We start from the raw sequence: 27,202 nt of genomic DNA on the forward strand, positions 1-27,202 counted from the left end.
TATGGCTGTAGAATCAGAGGTGTCCTGTGAAGTCTGAGCTGCATGGTTGCTGCAAGTGTGGTAAGGGGGCCCTGGAAGGCTGTTCCCTCTGTTTTGGAAACATAGTCCACCTGGTCAACCCAGATACACACTTGGGTTCCAAGGAGGGTCATGGTCAGTCCACAGTTCATCTCTTTATAGTCTCTTTTCTCCCCAGATTACAAAACAGTATGTTCCTAGAAGACTGTTCCCTGCATGAAACGTGAATCTTTGCTGTGGCTGTAGAAGAAAGCCTTCTCTTATCTGTACCTTGATAGCAGAGTATTTAATAACTATAGAATCTGCTGGGGCTTCAGGAAAAAGAGTTTTATACAAGCTGGCCTTGAGAATTATTATTAATGAGTAAAACAGAAGCAGTCCACATTTTTTATTATGCAAGATATCTTGGGATTTAAGCTGCTTTCTTCTCTTACTTATTAATATCAAATTGAGAACATCTCCAGTAATTGCCTCGTGGCACCAAGGACTGTCTGAAGCAGTCTGTATTTGCTCTTCAGGTTTCTCATATGTATTTTTTTTTACCTTTGCAATGGTAACACGATGATTTAAGTAAACCAAGTAAATTGGGGGGTTGTAGGAAACAGGTATGTGTCTAATAAGTGGTTTAGAATATGCAGTAGGCTCTCAAGATCTTAGAGCCAGAAAGACCTGGGCTAGAACTATCACAGCTCTGCCACTTACTGGCTTTATGACTCAGACAAGTCATTTTTCCCATCTCTAAAATGGGAGTAATAATTTTAATCTCAGATTCCTAAAAGGAAAAATAAAATAATGTTTATGTGAAGCATTTAGAAAATTATCTGATGTTTATAAGTCCTTAATAACTCATGGCTTCTCTTTTTTAACAAATCTGAACTATCTTTCCAAGATCCTAGCCTCTCAGGCTATTCTTCTTGAAGCCTGCCTGTGTCCTTTAAACAAATCATTGCCTTCTTAAACTTTTGATAGTAAAAGGACTCTTATTTTTATGTTTATGTTCTACCAAATTGTGATTTCCTAAGGGACAAGAAACTACATTTGATAATCTAGCTGGTGCCATCAAATAAATTATTTTTAAAAGTGTTTCATTTAGTGCAGTACGAGACTGCTCCTTTATGCCATCACAGCTAAGGGGCCGAGTCAAACACGTGGGTGTGTTTGAAGAAGCAGGCACCTGGGTTCTCTGCGGTAGTTATTAGGGTACCCTCGGGAAAATGTCCCCCAGGAAGGAAGGATCACACCTGCACATTCTGTGCGTTGTGGATCTTAACATTTATCACTTGGTAAGTGCTCACCTATTTTGTGCTTGGAGCAGTGGAGAGCCATGAAACACGTTTCCTGAGTATTTGACCTCTCGCTTGGATCAAAAGCCATGACCTGTTCACAGTTCTGTCTGTCTTGAAAGCAGTCCAGCACAACCATGGTTGCAGGTTCTTGATCTCGTTGCAAACAGCTGAGCGAATGTAAACATGAGGGACAACTGGCTGCCCCAGTTGGCTCTTAGTCAACCACTGATTCACTTAGTAAACACTAAGGTCCTATTGAGGAAGGAGTGTGGGGCAGACCCAGGTGGCTTAGTAGACCATCCTTCTCTTCATGGAGGCTTCCAGAGATTGGGGGACAAATGTTACACAAATACATATCCTACCTGGCAGAATAAGCACTGTAAAAGGGGTAAATGCAAATGTGGGGAGAGCACAAAGGAAGCCATCGGTTCCAGCTGGCCATTGGAGGGGCAGGGGAGTGGGAGAAACTTTGTGGAAGAGACTGTGTTTGAATTGTCCCTTGAAAGGTAAATTGGGAAGGAGGCCATGCGTTTATCTTTTAAAAAGATAATTTTATTCAGCCTAAGGAGATTAGAGTTTTTGTGTTGATGGTCTCATTTGAAGGCCCAGCACAACTTAAGAGTAAGGCTGCTTTTCCATAAGAGAGAAATAAATACTGTGCTAAAATGTTGATTGAATATACTTTTTTTGCGGGGCTTGGGGGAGACAGAATCTGTTGCCCAGGCTAAAGTGCAGTGGCATCATCACAGCTCACTGCAACCTCCATCTGCTGGGCTCAAGCAATCCTCCTGCCTCAGCTTCCCCAGTAGCTGGGACTACAGGCGTGTGCTGCCACACCTGGCTAATTTTTCTGTTTTTTGTACAGATGGAATCTCACTGTTGCTCAGCCTGTTCTTGAACTCCTGACCTGAAATGATCCTCCCACCTCAGCCTCCCAGAGTGCTAGGATTACAGGCAGGAGCCACTATGCCCGGCCTGAATATACTTTTAATGGTCTTTTCTTTTTTTCCTTTAAATGTAATGCTATATATGATTTTTTTTTTTTTTTTTTTTTGAGACAGAGTCTCACTTTGTTGCCCAGGCTAGAGTGAGTGCCGTGGCGTCAGCCTAGCTCACAGCAACCTCAATCTCCGGGGCTCAGCGATCCTACTGCCTCAGCCTCCCGAGTAGCTGGGACTACAGGCATGCGCCACCATGCCCGGCTAATTTTTTTGTATATATATTTTTAGTTGGTCAATTAATTTCTTTCTATTTTTGGTAGAGACGGGGTCTCACTCAGGCTGGTTTCGAACTCCTGACCTTGAGCAATCCGCCCGCCTCAGCCTCCCAAAGTGCTAGGATTACAGGCGTGAGCCACCACGCCCGGCTCTATATATGATTTTGATACACATAAAGTCAGCTTTTTCATTATAGTTGCCATTTGGTGATAATATTACTGGCTGATATTAGAAATATATAACTATTCAGAAGTAGCCTCAGTATTGCAAAAGAGAAAGAAATGATCAGTTTTTTCTTCTACTCCCTCAAAACTTTATTTCTCAGCCCTGTCAGTTAGTAGTGTTCTGATTCATTTATAATAAAATCCTATACTACAAATCATCTAGTACAACGGCTTTTCATACATATGGTACATAGGTTTTTCACCTAGTATGTGTTACAGCACTAAAAATAAATTAAGCCCTGACCTGCAGAGAATAATTTAATTGCAAGGCTTAAATTTGCTTTGGGAATGCACTTTGGGACTCAAGTACCAAATGCCAGTTCCTGGCTCAGTCTTTCATAGCAACTTTTTAAAGGACATGAGCCAGGTGGTGACCCTGTGTGACTTTGAGTGCCTTGGGAATGGGGATAGAGGAAGTAGTGGTGCCAGTTTATGAGCTGTGTGTGTGTGACCACATTACCCTGTTACCTGCGGGAGCGTGTACATGGTGTTCATCTCTGGGCAGGAGGATGTCCCTAGCATCTATAGATCAAAGTACACCTGCCTCCTTCCGCCAAGGGTCAGATTATGATAAGACACGTGGAAAATACCGTTAGAGTGGCGCTAATACACCAAAGTCAGAAACGGAGGGAAAACAAATAGGCCGATCCCCAGATCTGACAGTTAACTCCAGCTAAGTTTAGTTCTGAATTTCCTAGCATCCAGCACAAAAAGGGAGCATAATTGTTGTTATCTGATACACACATCCCTGTTATATTCACTTACTTATTCAGAAAGCTATGCTTTAGGACACAAATTATTTTCCTTTTGTATAAGTCATCTATGAACAGGGCGTGCGTTAGAATAAAAAGTTACTTGGTTTACATTCACGCTGCTGCTTTTAAAAATGGGGGTGAGGCCGGGGCTCTTCCAGCTCTGGAATTCTGACTGCCAGTGGCAGGTCGGTGTCCTTCAGAGTGCTCTTGTTTAACCCTTACCGTGTGGTCTGTGTCCTTGAGAGTGCTCTTGTTTAACCCTTACCGTTACCGTGTGGTCTGTAATGCCAGTCGTCATCTGTGCGTCTGAGAGGCCACCAGGAACCCCTGAGAGCTCATTCAGATGGAGATGCCGAAAGGCTTTGCAGGACAGGTGCTGCATTTGTAGTCGTTATAAGCACGGTTCCCCCCAAGAACGCCCACTCTGCATGTTTTGGGGGTGAAGGAGGCGGTGAGTAAATGCTAAGGCAACAGAACAGACTGGCCCGGCCATGCTGGGCGGCGAGCAGACCCCTGTCCCCAGGCTGCCGCAGCTGGGCCACCAGGCTGGGCCTGTCTTCTCTGCTCACTGGCTCGGACCTTGGAGGCCCATTTTCCTGGGGGTGGTTCTCTCAGAGCAGAAGGTGGTCTTCCCACCTCCCCTTCCTCGCCGGCCCACCCTCTTTCCCGGGGAGGTTTTACTGACAGACACTGCCAGAAACTTAAGGGAATGAACACGCATGTGCGGGAAAGTTTCCAGAAATACCCCTGCCACCCCAGAAAGGCGTTAGTGCCTAGGGGCTCTCACTCACCTTTTTTTTCCTTCTCCTCCGAGTTAGGAACTAAAAGCTTCAGTGGACGTTTGTTCTGTTTATTCCTAAAATTGGGGCCTCCTACTGCTTTTTTTAGAAATCACTATTTCTCTTTCCCCACATGAAGGAACTGTGAACCCTTCCTTCGAGAAGGCCTGGTTCTTGGTCCCAGGCCTGGGGAGGTTAGGGCAGATATTAAGGGCTCACTCCCCTTTCCAGACTTGCCTGTTTTCGAGATACGTGAGGTCCCCAGGGCTCCTTCCTCTTCTAGAAACAGCCCTGTCTGAGTGTTGCCTCATGTCCACATAGTGACCCCCACCGCTGCCCCCAGCACCGTGGCTGACTGTGACCTGTCCTTGGTGTTCAGCGTAAGGGTCGGTTGGCATCACCATGGCCTTTCCCTTCTGCCCTTCCAGGGACGATCTTTTTAAATCTGGCTTTTTTCCCTCCTTTAATTCTTATGTAGACCGAGTACCAGGTCAGACTCATTTTGTAAGGGATTAGTTTGTATTAATCGAAAGTGAGTTATAAGCTATTTTGAAGAAATATGCATTTTTTTTTAGTGCATGTAACTCAAAGTAGATTATCAGTGTTGCCTGGTAGAGGCTTAATGAGAAGATAATTATTTCTAATTACAGTATCAAGTGTTTGTGAGAGCTTGAGGGTGCTTGAAGAATTTGTTTTAGAGAATCTTAAACACTGCCTAATCTCCTTTGCACTATTAGTGTGCAGCATCTGGAGAAAGGGTCGGACTATCCGAGGTGTGCGTATTCCAGCCTCTGGCCCAAATAATCCTTAATTGCAGAGTAACATGGTTTTACTCTACCTGCACTCAGGAAGTAGAATTTTTTTTTTATGTTTGGCTTATTTCTTTATTTCTTTTTTTTATTTTAGCGTATTATGGGGGTACAAGTGTTAAGGTTACGTATATTGCCTATGCCCCCCTTCCCCCCAGGAAGTAGAACTCTTGACGCGACAGAATTGCTTTTGTCTGGGCATGCGGGGAAATCAGACCTTTGCGGTAAAACCGTTGACTCAGTTCCCGTGCTGTATGTGGTGCACTTGCTTAAAGTTCAGAGTGTACTGTCCTCAGACTCGAACGATGAAAGGCAATGTTTCTTGTCTAAACAAATTAGAACAATCATTTTGCCGTGACACTTCACTAATAAAATGTCCTTTTGGATACCACGTGAGGGTCCTTAAGATTTTTTTTCCTTTCCGGAACGTAGTGGGGGAAAATGTTTGTCCTCTTCCAGAGAATGTAGGTGTTTGCACATTATGTAGAGATGTCCACATGAACGTATTAGTATGTCTCTGGTAACAAGAGGATAAGGAGGTTTATCAAGCCCTCGGGGTTATTTTTCCAGTGCAGGTTAGCTGCATTAGCAAGAACACCGAGTGTTCGATGCTGAGGCCTAGTGGTTTGGTTATCCTCCCTGGGTTCCACATTCACTGTCCGTGTGGACATTTTGCAAGTGCATGCCAAGTGACCCCAAGAGAGCAGGAAGAAGGTGGGTCAGTAGTAGCGCATGTATTAGTAGTGGAGATTTCCCTTCTCTCCAGGAAACTCCAGCCCTTAGCTGCTGCTTGCTTTTCCCCACACGTGTCCAGATATCAACTCCTCATTTTTCGGGCCCTTGGAAACACGGCTTACTTCTCCGAAGGTCCTTTATCTTACTTTCCTTATTTTTACCTTCTGTTAGTACTTCTCTCTCATTTCTCTCTTCTCTTAGTGATTGTAAATGCTTGGGCATTGTTCCAGTAAAAGCAACAAGCTTTTCATCCTCATAAAATTATTTGGCCTAAATCATGTTTTATATTTTAGAACATGAATCAAGAAGGATGGATTGTGGAGACAATATCAAACCCGACTGATGTGGCTCTGGGAAGCAACTCCAGGGCTGTTGATGGGAAGTTACAGAGCTGAAAATTTCAAGTTCAGCCCGAGGGAGGATTTTTTGACAGAGTAGTGTTAATCACACCCGAAGTGTCCATACAAGTCTGGATGACCACGTTGGGGACATTGCAGAATGGTCGGTGGCTGAGCTCGTACAGATCTTGCAAAGTCTTGCATATTTCATAAACCCGAGTTGAGCCCCAATTAAGCTGCTTATTAACCACAGGCTTCAAGAAACATATATACTCTTTATAAGTCTTGGGTTTCTCATAAAAAGAGGGTTGGTGTGAAGAATATATGAATGCATAAAAAAATCTTCACAGTGCCTGACTCATAATAAAAGTACTCAGTCATTGTTAGGGAGGCAGGCTCTGGAGACAGACTGTGTGGATTTCAGTCCTGGCTTTGCCATTTTACTGTGTGCCCCCAGGCAGTTTGCTTCTCTGTGCCTAGTTTTCTCATTTTTAAGATAGTAATAATAGTAGAACCTACCTCAGAGACTTTTTAGCAAATAAAGAAGGTACTTGACATGTCACTACCATGACATCTCTCCTAGACATGCAGTAGGATTATCCTTCCCCGTCCCCTAGAAGTTAGATGGGGCCTGTGTAATGAGTGGAGGAAGCCACAGGTGGGTCTCCTACGGGACAAGTCTTTATTTAGGAGTCGGTGGCCCACTCACTGGCAGCGTTCCAGGCAGTAGAAGCTCCAGTGTGGCCTGGGTCCCTCGGCTGACTCATGGCACACTTTTTAGCATGAGCAAGAAATAAACCTTTCTTTTAAAGGCCCTCAGATTTTGACGTCGATACCACGGCAAAGCCTAGCACATTCTGACTGGCATACCATAGGAACAGCCTTGACTCTAGACCTGAAGTAGAGGTCAGCTAAAATTATTAATAGTAAAAAATGTTCGTGATATTGACTTGGATTCCTAGGCTGCAAAGACTTTGTAAAATCCTTTAGATATTGAATGTGCAGATCCTGTGGGCCTGTGTGTATGTAACCCTGCACTCACGTGTGTTCTGAAATACCTGTTGTCTTGGAAGTAACAGCCTATTTGAAAGACCTGACCCTTTTCTTAACAATGTCTGAGCTCAAACAGCCTTTCTTTAAGCAGAGGCTCATTGTATCCGGTCTTGGGACTAAGCAGGCGTTTGTCACCTGTCACACATTCTGGCCACTCCACGGACCCCAGAGCCTCAGAGAACTCCTGCCTCAGTCCTCTCCTTCGGGGGCCCACAGGAGGCCCCCATTCTCCTTTGCAGTTCTGTTTCATGGGGGTTTGGGTCGTGTATCTCTGCATTGGGTAGCCTTCCCTCCTTGTTCATTTCCCCGTGGAGCTTTCGGGGGTAAATAACAAAGTGTGCTGGGAGGCAGCTGCCTTTCGCAGGCTGAACAGCGTGTTCCGCACGGCACCGGCGAGGGCTTGCCCGCGCCCTGGCGAGTAAGGTGAGCCACCGTGGGGTGCTGTGCTGGAGGCTTGGTTCCTTGCAGAGATGAGTCAGGGTCCAAGTATGACGTCTGTCCAGGACTGAGGCTTTTCCTCAGCCTTTGTTCCAGAACATTGAGGTGACAGTGGAAACGTCTCTGCTGCCGGAAGGAAAATGCAATTAGGAGTGGCATTTCGCTAGGGTGCTGGTGGTCTGCCTTTCATGGAAGGTAATAACAGCCAAGTAATTCCGGGAGAACTAAAAGAGGCTAGCAGTTATTTTTAAAAGCAAGATCTTTTCTGCCAAAACAGCCACCCATTTCATTTTTAAAAAATTGGAAATTGGAAAATACAAAAGAATGATTCCTCACAACCCCAGGGTGCAGAGGTAAGCAGTGTTGACATTTTGGAGCTTGTTTTCCTTTCAGTCTTTACATACATTTTAAAATGAAGTTGAATTTAGGTACATTTTAAAACAAAACTGGGATGGTAACGCTAACAAACATTTGTTGAAACCATTCTGTGTGCCAGGAGGTCTTTAAGCATTTTGCCTGCATTATCTCATGTATTCCTCACAATGACTCTTTTGAAGAATCATTATCTCCATTTTCAGGAAAGGAAACTGCGGCACAGAGGGGCTAAGTCATTTTTCCAGGGTCACACAGCTTATAAGAGTGGTGCCAAGATGGAAATGAAAGCAGTCTGTCTCCAGAGCCCTCGGTCTTGGCTGGTGCTCAGTACTGGCTCACAGTAGCAATAGCTTGGATTGCCTTTGTTGGAATTGTGCAGTATTTGGAATTGTCTGGTTCTAGCTCCTTGTACCATAGATTAGGAAATGGAAGCCCACAGATGTGACTGAGTTTACCCAAGAACACATAGCTAGTAAACGTCAGTGCCAAATTGGAGCACAGTTGCCTGACCCACGCTCAGCATGCACGTTGACTCCAGGTGATCCATGAACCTTTGTCTTCCTCCCCACGTCCTGACCCTGAAACCAGGCTGCGCTGTACGGTGTACTGTGTAGGGACAGAGCCAAGTTCAGATTAAACGAAGGATGGGCGAGCCTGGCAGCTTGCTTTCTAGCACATACACGTAATTTCAGTTTGTGTTCGGGGGAATTTACGGGCATCTAACAATGATATGTACAGCTGGCTCAATTTTCATGCCGTGCTGGGGCTGTAAAAGGGTGAAAGGTACAGCCCAGCAATATAGTTCCAACTTTTTACCCTCATCAAACATTTGCAACTGAGATCTGCTGACAAGCAGTAAGATTGATTAATCGGGGCTTTAAATGCTGTCACTTCCCCCAACCTGGACTCTTGAGGACACGCCAGGCATTGTTATAACTAAAGTGAGTCAAAAGTCAGTCTGTGCGTAAACACCCCTGGGGGCCCGGGGCCGTCCTGCACCAGCAGGCTGGGGGAGAGAGCGAGGCTTGCTGCATTGAGACTAGAGTGAGATGACCGGTTGAGAATCAAAGCAAGAAGAACAGGTGCTGACTTGTCGCTCAGCTTGGTAAGGTGAGGTGTCAAAACTTTCCTATCTTCTTCTCAATAGAGAATGATGAGCGTTTTTTATTTGTAACTTAATCTCATTTTATTTGTGAGTTCCAGGAGGGAAAGGATAAGTTCTTAGGAAAGTCACAAACAATGTTGAGTGGGAAATGGCAAGAAGACTATGGGTATACAGCAGGCAAAACATAACGTATGCTGTTTGACGTCAGGACTGCGGTTACCCCTGGAGGTGAGGGTGATGTAGTTGTGATGGGAGGGGACGCACGGGTGGCTTCTGTTTCTTTGACTGTCCACTGGTTACGCAATGGATTCAGTTTGTAAAAATTCATTGAGTTTTATACTTATTAAATGTGCTCTTTTGTGAGTGTAAATTATATTTCAATTAAAAAGTTCATATTTGCATTTGTATATCTTGTTGCACATTAATACCCAGAAAAATATTTAGTTAAATCAGTTTAAAATGGCACAGGATTTATTGTCTAGGAGGTATTGGGAAACTGTCTCCACCTGGGGTTGTCAGAGCTATATGGGTAGAACTTCCGAGGTCATGTTTTGATTTAATTGAAATGTATTTTATTTAGGTTATTAAATATGAAATGTCCGATTTCTGTAAGTACTAAGTTTGATGGTTGATGTCTCTGACATTTCACTTTGACGCTTCTAGTTTTGTGTTTATTGTGAGTGTACATCATCACCTCAGTCTTTCAAATGCACATATTGGCTTGTGATTATCTTTCAAAATTTTTTAGAGTAATTTTTGTGAAACCATGGATAAGTAAAAAATTTGTGTTATTTTTCAATATGAGTTCCATTGTGGAACCAATGCAGCACAGACAGCTTGAAATATAAACAAAGTGTTTGGGAAGCATGTGGCTAATCAACTCATGGTATGTCAATGGTTTGAGAAGTTTCATTTTGGTGATTTTAATCTTGAATATGAGTCATGTGGGCAACCTGAGGCCAAGGTGGATAATGATGAACTGAAAGTTGTGGTGGAAGCGAATCCATCTCAACCTATGCATGAATTAACAGCAAGGTTTGATGATACTATTCCAACAATATTGGACCATTTGAAACAAATTGGCAAGGTAAAGAAGCTAGATAGATAGGTTTCACGTGAATTGAATGAGCATCAGAAGAGAAATCATCTCAAAGCTTGTCTTTCTTGGCTGTATGACATAAAGGTGAACCATCTATACCATATTGTTATGTGTAATGAAAAATGGATTCTTTTTGACAAGCGCAAGCATTTGGTACAATGGTTGGATAAAGATGAAGTGCCAAAACAACTGTCTAAAACCAAATATTCATCAAAAAAAGCCAGTGGGGTCTGTGGTGGTCCAGCACTGATATTACCCACTACAGCTTCATGAAACCTGGTCAGTTGATTACACGGGATGTCTGCTGCACCCAATTGGATGAAATAATGAGGATGCTTGTGCTTAAGCAACCGAGATTGGTCAATAGAGACAGGCCAATCCTCTTGCAAGACAATGCTCAACCACATGTCGCACAAACAACGCTGCTCAAACTACAGAAGCTGGGCTTAGAAACTGTCATCCACCACCATATTCACAGACCTTGCAGCAACTGACTACCACTTCTTCCAGGCTTTGCACCACTTCTTGCAAGGAAAAATATTCAGTTCTCAACAAGCTGTGGAAAACGCCTTTCTTGATTTCATCACCAGTTGCTCTCTATGCTTCTTCACTGCTGGCATAAACAAACTACCGTTAAGATGACAAAACTTTGTCGATAGTTTAGGCACATACTTTCATTAATTGTACTGCTTCTTGTTTGAGATATAATAAACTACACTTTTGATTCAAAACTGGACATTTCATATTTAATGACCTGAATAAATGATTTTCATGTAGACTTCTTTGAATAAAGAATGATGTCACCTTAGTTCAGCAAACAAACAGTTATTGACAGCCTCCTGTGAACAAGGGTAATACTAGCACTTCAAGTTGGGTACAGCTATGACATCATCTCTCCCTTGAAGGGAGAGATGACTCCCTTGAGTCTATCAGGGTTAGAGTACATGGGTGTGTGACAAAAGGAAGAGTAAAGTCGTGCCACAAGATAAGCACACAACACTGGGGAGTATCGCAGAAAGGAAAGGCAGCATTCCATTGGGACCAGGAGAAGCTTCATGGAAGAAGGGGCATTTGAAATGGATTTTTAGGACTATGTAGCATATATGTAAGTAGAAGTGGTTGGGTGTTAGGCATTGCGAATATCACGTACATAAGGAAATCTGTAGAAAATTCACGTACATGTGGAGAACTCAGGATTGTAGGTTCACTAAAGATTAATGGTATTCTTCAGGTACAGGATGAGGCCTGAAAGGTCAGCGAGGGCCTTACAGTGGCCAGGTTGTACTACTTCGTTGGGGAGGCCTTAGGAAGCCAAAGAAACTTTCTGAGAAGTAGAGGGGCATGGTCAAATATGATATCTCCAGTAAAATCAAGCTTCCAGCCTCAGTGATTGTACAGTTACCATTAATTGCCCCGTTACCATTAATCTGCCCAAAGTAAGCATTTTCTAAATTTAGCGCACTTTGTTGCTGTAATTTGAACCCGTTCCTGTTTGAATTCACTAATAAGCCCCAGGTCCATCAAGTCTTTGAACTTCCTGTGGCCATCCCTCTAGGACGTGCAGGTTATTGTATGTCTTCTTCATTCCCTATGCCCCTCATTCCCTCCTGACCAGGTGAAGTCACAATTCCTTTATCCCTTTTTCTTAGAGACTGTTTTCTAGTCTTACAGTGATTATTTATTTCCTTCCGGTCTTTCCTATGTGATGCTCTTCTGCCAGATAAAGCAACCAGTGGCTCTCGTTCCTGGCAAAACTGTGCTTGGGGGCCGGGCGCGGTGGCTCATACCTGTAATCCTAGCACTCTGGGAGGCCGAGGCGGGCGGATTGCTCGAGGTCAGGAGTTCGAAACCAGCCTGAGCAAGAGCAAGACCCCGTCTCTACCATAAATAGAAAGAAATTAATTGGCCAACTAATATATATATATAGAAAAAATTAGCCAGGCATGGTGGCGCATGCCTGTAGTCCCAGCTACTCGGGAGGCTGAGGCAGTAGGATTGCTTGAGCCCAGGAGTTTGAGGTTGCTGTGAGCTAGGCTGACGCCGCGGCACTCACTCTAGCCTGGGCAACAAAGCAAGACTCTGTCTCAAAAAAAAAAACAACTGTGCTTGGGAAGAGACGGGCCAGGTGATGCTGTTAGCAAACTTGCGTCAGCTCTGAAGAAGGCCTGTTGCAGGATTATGTCTGGCTCTTCCACTGGGCTCCCTTTGGAAATACAGCACTGGGTGGGATTGACATGTGGGCAAAGCATCAATACGCATTGTTGGAAATGGTCCCTACTGAGTCTGGTTCACTCAGGGTGAGGTCCGTCAATTTCTTACTGATTTTTTTCCCCGTCAGCATCCTAGTCCCTAAAAAAAAAGGGTAACTTGTGCTAAATAGTGTCTTGCCTCCCATTTGATTTTTGTTGAGACTCCATTATTCTAATCAAAGGGATGTTCACTTGACAAATGAGATGCTTCAGTTTAGATCTTATGAATCATTGTTTGGAGATTGTGTTCAGACTCTACAAAGATTCATTTTTTTCGTCCCCTGAGGACATTAATAGCAGAGTGACCTGACATGGAAAGAGGATTACAGTTAGGGTGACTTGGATTCAAATCCTGGCTCCTTCACCGTCAGTTTCTGCTTGTTTATGGGCTCAGCATGTTCTTTACCATGTCAGATCATGAAGATCAAGGGAGACAGCCCGTGGGAAGTAGCCATGGAGTCTGCTTTGCCTTTCCCTGTCAGAGCTCAGACTGGCCGGCCCTTTCCCAGCATGCTCAGTGCTACCTTGTAATTCTTCTCCCTAAATGGCCCTTGAGTGAAAATGATGTTTATTGTGGGCTTAGCAGTAGTATTGTTTTTCTTTCTTTTTTAAATCACCATGGTGTGGTTTGGGATTATTTGTTTCCATAACTAAATACTGTTGTTATATTATCCAATTTTAATAATTGGTGGGTTGTTAAAATTAATCTTGCATCATATTGTTCTGTCACATCTGTTTAATGATTCCATTATGAAAATAATTTTTTTGTGTTGATGGATGCACCTGCTGGTATCTTTTATTCTTCCTTTTTAAAAAACTCTCCTTCGGTTAAAATGGGTGAGTTATGAACTGGATACATTTCCCATAATGGTGAAGTTCTCAGTGAATGGGCGTTGCTGGCATCCCAGTTACCTGGGCACATTGGGAAACCAGGACTGACGGGTGACCTCATTCTGTTTTGCATTTTCTACCCTGGGAGCAGAGAGTTGCCATCTCATCACACAGAAAATCGGATGCCCTGGGAGCTCTGAATCTGACAGCCAGTCAGTCTAGATGGTTGCCGAAAGGAATCAGGCTGTCCTGTATTCAGCCAGAGGGGGTAGGAGGGGGGTTTTATCCTGTGAAACTTGTAGTTTGAAAATCTGGAACTTAAAGTATGTTTGTTGTGTGTGCACAGATTCAGTCGTAGTGACTGTCCCTTTGACTTCATATCTCAACGTGCTTCTTTCCTGTCTCGTTTAGGTAGAACGTCATGACATGAATACCCTAAGCCTGCCCCTGAACATACGCCGCGGGGGGTCAGACACCAACCTCAACTTCGATGTCCCAGATGGCATTTTGGACTTCCACAAGGTCAAACTCAGCGCAGACAGCCTGAAACAAAAAATTCTAAAGGTAACAGAGCAGATAAAAATCGAGCAAACATCCCGCGACGGGAACGTGGCGGAATATCTGAAACTGGTCAACAGCGCAGACAAGCAGCAGGCCGGGCGCATCAAGCAAGTCTTCGAGAAGAAGAATCAGAAGTCGGCCCACTCCATTGCCCAGCTGCAGAAGAAGTTAGAGCAGTATCATAGAAAGCTCAGAGAGATCGAGCAGAATGGAGCCCCCAGAAGCTCCAAGGACATTTCCAAAGACCACCTGAAGGACATACAGCGCTCTCTGAAGGATGCCCACGTGAAATCGCGAACTGCCCCGCACAGCATGGAGAGCAGCAAGTCGGCCATGCCAGGGGTCTCCCTCACTCCCCCCGTGTTTGTGTTCAGTAAGTCCCGAGAGTTTGCCAACCTGATCCGGAACAAGTTTGGCAGCGCCGACAACATAGCTCACTTGAAAAACTCCCTAGAGGAGTTCAGGCCCGAGGCGAGCGCCAGGGGGTACGGGGGCAGCGCCACCACCGTGAACAAACCCAGGTACGGCAGCGACGACGAGTGCTCCAGCGGCACGTCGGGCTCGGCCGACAGCAACGGGAACCAGTCCTTCGGGGCCGGGGCCGCCGGCTCGCTGGACAGCCAGGGGAAGCTCGCCGTGATCCTGGAAGAGCTAAGGGAGATCAAAGACACCCAAGCACAGCTGGCCGAGGACATCGAGGCGCTGAAGGTGCAGTTTAAGCGAGAGTACGGTTTTATTTCCCAGACCCTGCAGGAGGAGAGATACAGGTATTTGTTTCTAAGTTTTCTGTTGGCGTTGTTTTACAAGCAGGGGTTACCGACTGCAGAGGGACTTGCTAGAAAGCGACGAGCTAATAATGGTTGTGTTTTCAATAAGTATGATGTGGGCCAGAAAGCATTTAAAGATCAATACAGGTTGAGCATCCCTAATCCGAAAATCTGAAATTCACAATGCTCCAAAATCTGGAACTTATTTGAGTGCCAACATGATGCCACACGTGGAAAATTCCGCATGTAGGTACTTGACACAGACTTTGTTTTATGCATCAAATTACTGAAAATACATTATCTTTAGACTGTGTGTATATGAAACAAATGAATTTCATACTTAGACGTGGGTCCCATACCCCAGATATCTCTTTTATGTATACGCAAATATTACCAAAATCTGAAAAAAAATGAAATTTGAAACACTTCCCATCACAAGCATTTGGGATAAGGGATACTTATACATCCTTCCTGATTCTAAGTTGTGTAATGTGTGGCTTATAGTTAGTGGGCAACATAGTGAGACCCCATCTTTACAAAAGACTTAAATTTAAATTTAAAAAAAGATTAAAGTATAAATGGAAATCTTCTGGGTTATATTAGCTCATTTTAAACATAGATGTTTTACAGGATGGCTTTTATGTGCTTATAGCTTATTAATAAAAAGTGTGTATGCCCAAATAGGTGATTTTTCCTCATTTTCCCTCAATATGTTATATTCTAAGAATATAGATATAATAATGAAATGCCTATTACATATTGTGATGTTTAATTAATTAATTTTAAGAGATGGAGAGTCTTGCTCTGTTACCCAGGCTGGAGTGCAGTGGGGTGATCACAGGTCACAGTAGCCTCAAACTCTTGGCCTCAAGCAATCCTCCTGCCTTGGCCTCCCAAAGCACTGGGATTATAGGCATGAACCACCATGCCCAGCTTAACATTTAAATTTTAAATTTAGCTTATACGTTGTTTTATAATTGATATATGATTTTGTGTGTGTATTAATTTAGAAATATGGCTTTTTTCAACTTATATTTTATGAAACAGATTTTAAAACTTTGCACATATCTTTTTGACTGTGGTATCTTTGTCAGACAAGAACTGTTAGGTTACAGCTTTTCCAGAAAATATTGACTCTAATGCCATCCAAATAGTTTGGAATGCAGCACTTTTTAGATGCACATTTTGTCCCAGGTTACAAATACCCATTTACATAGGTTTAGGACAGTTTTTGTTTCCTTTTGTCCTATGGTTATGTTTGTGGTCCCTTGATATAGCCACTCACCGTGTTATTTAACCCTTTGCACTCGGATGTCGAGTGTGACTCGGCACGGTTAGCAAAAATTATAGAGATTAAAATTACTCTTTGAATGTATCCATAATTTGAAATATAAAAAAATCCAAATAAATAAAAGTTTGTATGAAAAGAAACTCCAGTTTTTTATTCTGCCACGCTTTGTAAAATCTGGGGTATTTAAAAAATTAAATCCCGAGTAGAATAAAGGAATCGAGAAAAAAGCAAGCAAGTGCAAAGGGTTAAGAGACCTTTAACAGGCTTATTATACAACAGCAGCAGCATTTGGCACCTATGAAGTCATGCCTGAAAATAATCATTCAATCTGTATTAATGTTTTTGCCTCTCTTTTTAAAAAAGATTCTCTCAGGTGACCTATATAAGAATCTAAAACTGGCATTGATCAAAGTCATTCCTGGCCAATGCATCTTCCCCAAACAGTGCATCCTATTGCAAAATAGACATGATAAAGGTTTCAAATATTAGACAGATCCTCTCATTGGCACTTAAGTTCCAAGAGCTGAAAACCATATTCAGTATGAGTGTGTGCACTGGGAAGTTGTAGAGTTGGCCCCAGAGTAGAAGATGATACTAAAAGGCATGGCTCTTTCCTTATGAGCTCTCTGGCTGTGAACATTTAAGCAGTTGGGGGCGGGGGGAGGCAGAGAAGGGAGAGGCCACCACAGATGCCAGCAGGGCCCGACCTCTAGTAGGATCCCGGAGAACCCTGTCTCCTGACTGGCCCTAGCAAGTGCATCAGCTGACAAGGTCTGTCCCATTGTCACCACAGCCAGCTAAGGTGCTAGTCCGACATGGGCAGAGAAGCCAGATTGGGTTTGCATGCAGCCCCAGTGGCCAGGACAGAGAGGTAAGACTGCAGAGACCAGTCCTTCCCCCATCTGGGCATCAGTGTGATCCCCACGCATGTTCCCCACAGCCAGACTTAATTCTTTTGGGGAAACAGTCTGCCAGGGGAGGAAGACAAGCCAAAGGGCGCTAGCCACGGTGCGATAGGAAGGATGTCATTCTAGAATGTGCTGTCAGAAGGCCTATGAAATGTCACGCTTAGAGCCGGCTGCTCTCTTTGTGAAGGTACGAGCGCCTGGAAGACCAGCTGCACGACCTGACCGACCTGCACCAGCACGAGACGGCCAACCTGAAGCAGGAGCTGGCCAGCATCGAGGAGAAGGTGGCCTACCAGGCCCACGAGCGGGCGCGGGACATCCAGGTGCCTTGCCCTTCCCGATTAGACACAGACCCCGGCTCTGCCTGGGGATTCATGCATTTAACAGACTGGGTACATCACCCCTGAGCCCCAAAGGACTTTTGGCACATGAGGCAAAACATTTTCTCCCCCTCACCCCACTAGTTCATGTCACAGCCATTGCTGAGTGAAGAGGCTGTGCTGTACCTGCTTTCTGCCTAATCAGTTAGCAAGCATTTATTACGTACCCCAAGCCCATCACCAGCACAATGTTTAAAATTTAACAATGAGACAGGCGACTTCTCGGGCCCCCTCTCTTGGGACCCAAGAACCTCATCTGGGTGTGCTCAATAACGCCACATTGTTTGCTGCCCCCCTCCTCCCAAAAATGAAACAATCCCTGCCTTCAGAAGGCTTACTGCCTAGATGGAGAGTCCGGAGTAGCTCAGCCGCCGCACAGCTCCAGACAGCAGGAACGAGGGCCGGATTACATGGCACCGCCCCTGTGAGCCACAGAAATTCAGGCATGTGTCCAGCAAGCCGTGGACTGCGTGACTGCAGGGCAGTCCGTCACTTAGTGGTGACACGTCTGCCGTCTATCCGCTCTGTGGCCCTGAGCAAGCCTTGAGCCTGTTTGCTTGTCTGTATAGTGATCACTTTCTTTTTGGTAAGAATTTCAAACACTTTAGTGCATATTGTGTGCCAGACACCAGCAAAGCTCTCTTTCCCCCAGTTACTCCTCAGCAGCCCTTTAAGGTAGTTCTACTATTATCCCCACTTCTCAGATCTGGAGACCGAGGCACAGAGAGATTGCGTGGACTAATAACGTCTTACAAATCGTCCCTGAGGAGTGAATGTGAATGAGTGGACTGGGAGGGGTGGGTGGGGTGGACGTAAGGAAGGATGAGGGGTCAGTGTAGCAGAGGCGTGTCCCAGTGTGTCCTGACGTGGGACCAGCCTGTAGTGAAACAACCCCAGGCTTCTTGATTACCTTTAAAAAAATGTACTCTTCAAAAGAATGCTCAGCTTCATTTCTGTGAATTTTCTTTGTGGACAGCAGTTATTTTTCGCCCACTGTGAAAGCTGTCAGCAGACTGAGCCCCCCTTTGCAGGGGAGAAAACTGAAACCCAGAGATTCTCCCGCAGTGAGTGAGCTGGAGTTTCCGCCGCGCGTGTTTGATCTCACTGCGTGTTGAGGGCGGAGCCCGTGCTGATCCCAGATGCCTTCCGGGACAATTCCGGGAACCAGAGCGGCGGGGCTGGTGGGAAAAGCTGCCTCTAGAGACTGGCACGGGAGCCGCTTGGGGATTTCTGGCCCTGCTCTGGCTTAGGGACTGGGTTTCACCATGACTGGGTGGAGAAACGTGAACCACTTAAATGTCGAATGTTGCCAGGTGAACAGGACAGTGGGGTTTTCAGGTCATTCTGGCTTAGGACATGTCTTGGATGTCACTGGGTGGGGTCTGACTGGATGGTTTCCTTATTTAAGGGATAGTTTGGGCTAATATTCTTTTGGTTAGAATCCTGGCTCTCTGTGTGACCCTGGATGAGTTAGCTCTCTGTGCCTCAGTTTCCTACCTATAAAATGGAAATATTAATGAGCTCTACCTCAAAAGGTTGTCAGGAGGATTAAATGAGATAATACATGCAAAGTATTGGAAGCTTTGCCTGACATACAGTAAACAGTCAAAAAATAAACACCGGCTGTTCTTTCTCAAGCACTGGTGAGTAGCCGTATTCCTCAGGGCGTTAGCAGTTGGGACTGGCCACTTCATCTTTGCTTCTTGCTCTGTTGTTGTTGTCGTTCTTGCAGGCAGAGCAAGGCCGAGGGGATGGCTGATGTAGGTGTCCACGAGGGTGGCTGGTGCCCACAGGGATGCAAAGGTTTTGTCGTTGCTTTAAACAACTGAGTTTTTTTTAACCCCCGAATTCCCAATTTAAAATGTCTGAAGATAATCCCTTCTTCTGGCCTCATCCCCCAATAAGTTAAATGGTGAGCCCAAGGAAGTACTGAAAATTGTGGGGCTGAATATTTGTTGCTGCTGGGACTGAAGTTTCTGGCAATTTAATGCTTAATTTTCTTGGCTTTTTCTTTTGGCAAAAGGTTTGGCAGCAGTTCCAAGGCAATTCAAAGATCAGTCCATTTGTAGGTATAATTCCTCCATACAATCAAAGATTAACGAATTTGCCTAGCATATTGGTATTTTGTCTTGTTCCGTCACCTTTTCTGTGCCATGCCTAACGTGGAGGAAGCCCTGGGCCCAAGCAGCAGAAAAGAGTGCGTGATTTCTCGGTACGCGCCTGTTATTGTAGAAAGGCAGCACTTTTCAGAATGTGAAGATCTGGAGTTTTATCCTTTTTGTTGGTAGCCTAGCATAATGAAAGTTACTATAGTAACAGAGAACCCTGTTCTCTGGCCCACAGAGTATATTCAGCAGAAGAACAGCAAATCAATGTTGGAGCTATTATGCTTGTTTAAAACCTGAAAAGGTGACTGTATTTTAATTGAACACACATATTGGCAAATGGGTCAGATGGTAGGCTAGTGAACTGAAAGGGGTGCTTTGTACTACCTCTAGTTAGGTCCTTTCAGCCCACGAGGCTCGGGGGGTTTCTTTCTCAAGCCTCACATCCTATTACTGGCACCAGGCTATCTCTTCAGCGTTGAGCCAGTGCGTAGCACCTGCTGCATGCCCGGCACCGGCCCTGTACCGGGGAATGGACCTGGTCCCTGTCCTCATGTACTGTGTGTCTCTTGGTTGGGAAGGAGAGCCGGAGGGAGACTTGACCTAATCTGATGGGTCAGGGAAGCTGTGTCTATCTGGTGAGGCCTGAAAGGTGAATAGGAGATCCGCAGGTGAAGAGAGGGAGTGGGGAAGGTGCACATTTCAGGCAGAGCACACTGCATGTGCAAAGGCCCCAAGGCGAGTGCACGCTCCTGTTCAGAGCTTGGAGAAAGCCAGATTGGCCAGAGCACTGTGAGGAGCAGGGGCTAGAATTAAGTGAATCAGGAGAGGGTGGCTGTGCCTGGGCCTTGCATGGCCTTGAAGGACCATGTGAAAGATTCAAAAGGTTTTATGAAAAAGGGTAACATCAAATATGCATCTTTAAAAGATCCCTTGGGCTGCTGTGGGGAAAAATGGATTCGTAGGTGGGGACAGAAGTGTGTGAGGACATTCCTGTAAGGTTATGGCAGGCAGGGGATGCCGAGGACTTAGATTGGAGGGGTGAGAGAGGAATGGCCCGATTGAGGGGGGTGCCGGCTGGCGCGTTGGCAGCTGGGGGATGGATGGGATGAGGAGGGTGTCGAGGGATGCCCCAGCCTTCTCGCGTGGGGGGCTGGGTGGGTCGTAGTGCTGTTTCCCGAGAAAAGGGTCGACTGCAGGTGCAGGGTGGGTGCGGGACACGAATCCGCATTAGGACACGCTGTGTTTCGGGTGCTTTTAAGAGGCTCCGATGGAAGTGTCAGGGAGGCACGTGGATACGTGAGCCAATCTCCGAAGACATGGCAGAGCTAGAGACCCAGAGTCAGCCGTGTCTTAGCACTGAAGCCGTGGCGCAAACAGATCAGGGGAGAGAGCCTCGGACGGCATCCTGAGTGCCCGGGGTGCAGAGAGCAGGTGGAAGCAGAGTCGCCCCGAGGTCAGTCCCCTCTCCTTCCTCACCCCCCCCTGCCAGCCTTTAAATGGGGGCGCAGAGGCTCCGGGCAGTGGACGTGGGGACCAGCATCGGGGAGCCCACACACTCCGAGGCTGAAGGCAGATCATCAGCTGTCGCAAAAAAAAAAAAAACCACCCCTTCTCTGGTTCGTCCCTGGTGGCACCAGCAGGCGCCGATATTTTATATCGTTTTATTTTAAAAATAGGTAAAGTCCAAAAGCTTCACCATAATTCCTCCTCTACGGTATTGTATGATTGTGTGCACGTGAATAACGGGAAAACGAGCCCTGGGATTCCTGTTTCTTGCCACCGTCAGCGCGGGGTTGGAGGCTGCCGGGCGGGCGTCGGGCTTTCTGCCGGGCCGAGCGCAGGTGGGAGCCGCCCCTGGTCCCGGCCGCGTCTGAGCCCCGTTTGACCCCCGTCTGACCCCCGTCTGACCCCGCTCTCCCTCTCCCCGCAGGAGGCCCTGGAGTCGTGCCAGACGCGCATCGCCAAGCTGGAGCTCCACCAGCAGGAGCAGCAGGTCCTGCAGACGGACGCCGTGAGCGCCAAGGTCCTCCTGGGGAAGTGCATCAACGTGGTCCTGGCCTTCATGACCGTCATCCTGGTGTGCGTGTCCACCATCGCGAAGTTCGTCTCGCCCATGATGAAGAGCCGCTTCCACATCCTGGGCACCTTCTTTGCCGTGACTCTGCTCGCTATATTTTGCAAAAACTGGGACCACATCCTGTGTGCCATAGAAAGGATAATAATACCGAGATGAAGCCGCTGGTTCCTGCCTTCACATCCTTTCACGTTTTTATGTTAAAGAAAACTCTGTGCATACTACCAAATTTTAAAATGAGCGGTTGTGCCGACTGACGCGTGCAAGAATACCTGGGGCTGTGTGGTGTAAATATCTACGGTTTCCTCACTCGGCAGCAGGCGGCAGCTCCGTCCCTGCACTTGGTCAATGTGAATCTGTTCCAGAGCTCTCTCGCCTTGCTCACTGCCTTAATCAGACTAGATTTCCTGCCCACCTGGTTAGCCCAGCATGGTGAACCCGTGTTTATTGAGCCCTGGGCTTAATTGGTGGCCCACAAGAAAAGAGGTCTCCCTCTCTTAAGTCACTGTCAGAATTGAGCAGCACTGTCGCTGGCGGTTGTGTTTTCCCTGAGTCCCATGAACAGCACAGGGCATGTGTGATCTGGGGAAGTGAAGAACACGGCCATGGCATTGGCCGTGTTGAACGCTAGTGGCCTACTGAAGTGCAATAAATCCCTGTGTGATCCCCCCTGCTTGTCCACTGATGACCATAGGCCCCATTTCGTACCCAGCGTCCACAGTGGTCAATTACGTGTGACCCTGTAGCATGAAAATCTTTTAAATTTCTTTTTATAGAGATGGGATCTCGCTGTGTTGCCCAAGCTGGTCTCGAACTCCTGGGCTCAAGCGGTCCTCCCACCTCGGCCTTTGGAGTAGCTGGGACTACACGCGTGCACCACCATAGCCAGCTGTCATGGAAATCTTTTAACACACCTGTTTATCCAACAAAAATCTGCGTTTGGGGTTTCGTTGCACTTTAAACGGTAAAACACAAGAATTTGTGAATGGGGCCTTCCCCTTCTAATCCCCAGGGAACCACACGCTGACTTCATCTTAACTGGCTCGCAAATGCCCTGCCTTGAAAGCATGCAGGAGTGTTTCCAAATCCCTCACAAACTGTGGCTTTCTCATTAATTTGAGTCCTGTGAGCACTATGGAGCTTTGTGTTTTGGCAAATCTTAATTGTGATAAACCCCCTTCGAGGATGTGATTCACTTTTTGTGATTCATTTTAGTCACAGATTTGTGAGGGATTGCAGAGCTTACTCAGGAAATGAAAACAAATGCTCATGCTACAGGTTTGGTTTTTTTTTTTTTTTTTCCTTGAAGGACACAGAGTCTTAGTTTATAAAGCCGAAGTGCACTGAGGAGTGGGAGCGCTGGAAGCGTGAGGAAAACGAGACGTTGGTCTCGTTGGATGCTGGCTAGATTAGTGGGAGCAGTTCTCCTGGATGAAGATGGAGAGGGGCCTCTTACGGCCGTGAAAGGCCGGCAGGAATAAATTGAATCCAGTGTTTGAGCCAAGGTTGCCATCCGTCTCTCTCAGCATATTTCTGAAAGTAAGTCCTGAGGTAGTGGGGTGGCCGCCCCGTGCTTCTGAGCTGGCGGCGTAAGAAGCTAACGTGCCTGTTCGGGGGACACTGCTCTCTGTCTTCAGCCCAGCCCAGCTTCCTTTAGCTCTGTTTTTCCGCGTACATAACAAAAAGGAAGGCGTAGATGGTTCTGGTGGAAACGGCTGCCGAGGCCGCCTCCCACCACCTCCACCCTTCACTGAGCGCGCGAAGAGGCGAGCCGGTGTACGTTTCCTTCCAGAAGACATCCAATATCCCGGATTTAAATTAAGTGCAATATTTTGCAAACAGCTCTTCCTAGGGAAATCTCCTGAAAATAAATGTGACGGAACGTGCCGCGGTTTGAGAGAATGGACTAGTGGAGCATTTAGTCCAGGTCCGGCGTGCGGGAGATCCGCCCGGCTCCAGCTCTCCAGGCGTGCGGTTCAGTGGTTTCAGTACGTTCACAGACTGGTTCAGCTGTCGCCACTATTTCCAGGCCCAGGCTTCTTAAAACAATAAATGTCATTCATTTCAGGAAGTCTTTGGTTGTATAACCAGAGTATTTTTGATTGGGGGGGGAGTTACTCCTCCCACCCCGCGGTGTCCCCTTTTCGTTGTCGGGCTCTTCCAGGGTCTCCCGAGCTGGAATGTACCCGCTGGTCAAGCTGGGTCCTGGGTGGGCTCTCTTTAGAGCGGATCTTTGTGCATGCCAGGGTCGGGGTGGGTGTAGACGCTGCTGTTGGTTTAGAGAACCAGCGGGATTGCTAGCCTGTGAGGTGAAGGGCTCTGGGAAAATCCAGACTCGGGCCCCATTCTCCTGCCACCGCTCACTGCTACGACACTCAGCCGTGCCCTGCGGGTTTGCTCTGACTGGCGCCTCTCAGACCCGTGATCGCTGTGTCTTCTCCCCGGTGAGAGAGAAGGAAATGGAAAGCAGCACGTTCCCCCCCCTCCAGGCTGGAGCTGTTAACAGAAGCTCCTAGAAACTGGCTCTGTTCTGAAGTATTGTAGGGTCTAAATCATCCTATCTGATTACGAATTTCTTTTAAAGAATTCATATTCTCATTGCCTCTCAATAAATGTCAGATACCCTTGTTTTTATTGGGATGTGCTCAACCTGCCTGGCATATTTATTTTAGAATGTTACTGGAAGTTCATGAAGCTTTTTACTTTTTAACAAGATGATACACTCCAAGGAGACCTTTATTTTCTGCAGTTTATTCTGTTAAGGAATAAACCCTCCCACTGCTTTGTGGTCTTCGATGTGTAAGGAGATTAAATGAAATTTTATAACTATTACAATGAAAAATTGTGATATAGCTATGACATATCCTGAAATTGGACATGTAATTTACATTTACATTAATCTCTTTTCTGCACCTTTCATTCGTAGTAAACATCTTGTGCATACCTAACAGTGAACACTAGTAGTTAGATGGTTAAACGCACCTGGTTACCCAGTGAACATTATTGAGTGATTTAAGATGCTGGTCTTTGGATTCTAGCATTGTATTTTTGTGTGTGTGACATATTTTCACGATCACCAGGATAATGATAGTTTGTTGAGCAAAAACAAAAACGCTAAATACTCTCCGGTGGGTTTTGAATTGGTTATTTCAGCTCATACTTTGAGTATGGCTAAGCCAGAATAACACCCTCATCCCCACCCCCCAAAATTACAAACCCATAATGAAGCAACAACCAAAAGCACTCCTTCACTGGTTTTGGACAGTGAAAGTAGGAGTAGTGCCAAGTTTCTAGGTTGTGACGTTAGTGGTTTTGCCTATGCGATCCCTGTGAACCCTTGATAGACATAAATCTTCAGAAATCTTCTGAAACTCTGCTTTTCATTTCAGCCAGTGAGGCTGTTACTTTGTCAGTTGGCACTCATGTGGTTTTAGCCTTCTCTGCTTTGTCGCTCTTGTTTTCATTTAAGTATTGCCCCACTATGCAGGTTTATTGCCTTGCCATTTCTCTAGCATATCAGGTTTAATTATGTGCTCAGTAATAATGAGGGAACTAGCTTCCCTCGGGCAACTAATTACTTTTGTTCTTTTTGGTTGGATTGTACCAAATTATTTTGCATTGACTGAGAACATTTTTGTAGGGAATCCAGATATAGTTGTATTGGTTTGGAAAAACATTTAAATACCCTTATTAATGTGAACATGTGTGATTAAACAAGCTATTTTGCATGATTTATAATTTTGAGGAGTGGGCTGGGGATAGGGAGAAAATAGCATCATTTAAAATTCAGGGCTCATTTGGAGTTGCATTTCAAGGTTAGCACATGCACCAAGGAAGGAGTTGATTTAAAAAGATAAATTACTGAAAAGAATGAGATTGGTCTGTTCACATCAAAAGTAGATAAGAAATTACAAAAAAAAAAAAAGATACAAAGCAGAACTAACTTGTCATTTTCTGAAGTCAGTTCTCTGTTTATAAGAAGCTGAAAAGTAATGAACCTTGATTGTTTTAGAAATGATTTATGTGTTGCAATTTTAATTTATTTAAAGCATGTCTGCTGTGTTTGTCCTAAGAGAATATTTCAACAAAACGTGCTCTGTGTTTAAGATATGTTTAGGTAGTAGTTAGCGGCTCTGAAAGTAGCAACTGGAAATGTTTCTTGTGAGGTCTGTTGCACAGTTTCCATTTTGTGAGATACTACGTAGTTTCATGTCAGCCTAAAATTGTAAATTCTCTGTAGATCTTCACCCCATGGTGATATCATCAATGAACTCAAAGCGGGTGCCATTATTTTTTTAAACGAACACTTGATGTTAGCTTTGGTGTTAAATAAAGAGTTAGATTTCTTAAATTTTCACATTTGTCAGAGCCCATCTCAGTAGCAAATGTGCGTACGTGTAATCAATTTTTAACAGACTTTATTTTTTACAGCAGTTTCAAGTTCACAGCAAAATTGCATAGAAGGTACAGAGATTTCCCGTATGTCCCCTGTCCCCCCACAGGCATGGCCCCTCACACACACTGTCACATCCCCCACCAGAGTGGGACATTTGTTACAGCTGATGAACCCACATTGACACATCATGATCACCCAAAGTCCGCAGTTTCCATTAGGGTTCACTCTTGGCATTGTGCATTCCATCGGTTTGGACAAATGTGTATCCACCACTGCAGTATCATGCAGAGTCGTTTCACTGCCCTGGAAATCCTCCGTGCTCCAGCTATTCCTCCCTCGATCCTCCCCCTGTAATCAGTTTTTACACTAATTTCAAGTTTCCTTTCCGTAGAAAGTTGGTGATGAGCGGCCCATTGCTTGATCCCTGGGAGGGAGGGAGGGGGGAAGGAAGGAAGGCGGTTTATTCACGATCATGTCAGCCTGCTGGGAAACGTGTCCCTGTGTCGTGGAAGGGGAAGTGGTGGTGAGGACAGCAGAGCCATCGTGGGCTGGAATGAGAAGACGGGAACCACAGGGCAGTGCCAGCTCAGGTGTGCGCATGGCCGGGTTGTGCACGAGGGCACAGACCCTGGCGACTTGAGCAGTCCGCTCGGTGGGCTCTCATGTGTCTGGAGCTTTGGTGTTTAAAGAGCATTTTAGTTTCTTAGTGTGTGAACTCATCTGAACCAGTCCTGTGATACAGGTACCGTTTTCCCTGCAGCCGTACCCCTTACCCATTGGGACGGTATGTTCCAGGACCCCCAATGAATGCCTGAAACTGGGTATAGTACCAAACCCTATATATATATACTGTTTTTTTTTTTTGCTGTACATGCATACCTGTGATAAAGTTGAATTTATAAATTAGGCACAGTAAGATTAACAACGGTAATAAAATGGAACAATTATAACAATATACTGTAATAAAAATAAAACATGGGTTACTTGAACACAAGTTCTGTGATGCTGCAACAGTTGGTCTAAGCATCTAGACAGCTCCTAAGTCTCTCACGCGGGGAGTGTCTGTGGCGTGGAGGAGCTGCATAAGGGGAGGATTCACGTTGCAGTTGGAACAGCGGGATGGCGTGAGATGTCGTCATGCTATTCAGAACACTACACAATTTAAAACTGAAGAATTGCTTGCTTCTGGAATTTTCTATTTAATATTTTCAGACCACGGTGAACCATGGATAACTGAAGCCAAGGAAAGTGAAACCACAGATAAGGGGGAGCTACTTATTAAGTGGGTGAAATGGGAGCTCAGACACGTGAGCTTTCCCCAAGGTCATGGCTAGTGAAGGGAGGGATTCAGGCCTCTTCATCATCCTGCCCGTTTAGCCCTCTGCTTCCAGTCAGCTCCATGTCCT

At 45.6% G+C, this 27,202-nt stretch overlaps 1 protein-coding gene across 2 annotated transcripts in view; it reads left to right on the forward strand.

Annotated features, from left to right (window-relative positions):
* The window catches only part of TMCC3 (transmembrane and coiled-coil domain family 3), a 68,418-nt gene extending 42,661 nt beyond the window's left edge, over window positions 1-25,757 (forward strand). For both annotated transcript variants that reach the window (XM_012775278.2, XM_012775282.3), the window contains exons 2-4: window positions 13,723-14,639; window positions 17,026-17,161; window positions 21,257-25,757. In XM_012775278.2, coding sequence (XP_012630732.1) covers window positions 13,723-14,639; window positions 17,026-17,161; window positions 21,257-21,559 — 1,356 coding nt within the window. In that variant the 3' untranslated portion in view covers window positions 21,560-25,757. The remainder of the gene's footprint in view (window positions 1-13,722; window positions 14,640-17,025; window positions 17,162-21,256) is intronic.
* The last annotated feature ends 1,445 nt before the right edge of the window (window positions 25,758-27,202 follow it).

The sequence above is a fragment of the Microcebus murinus genome, chromosome 10 (assembly GCF_040939455.1).
Source record: "Microcebus murinus isolate Inina chromosome 10, M.murinus_Inina_mat1.0, whole genome shotgun sequence".
Lineage (NCBI taxonomy): Eukaryota > Metazoa > Chordata > Mammalia > Primates > Cheirogaleidae > Microcebus > Microcebus murinus.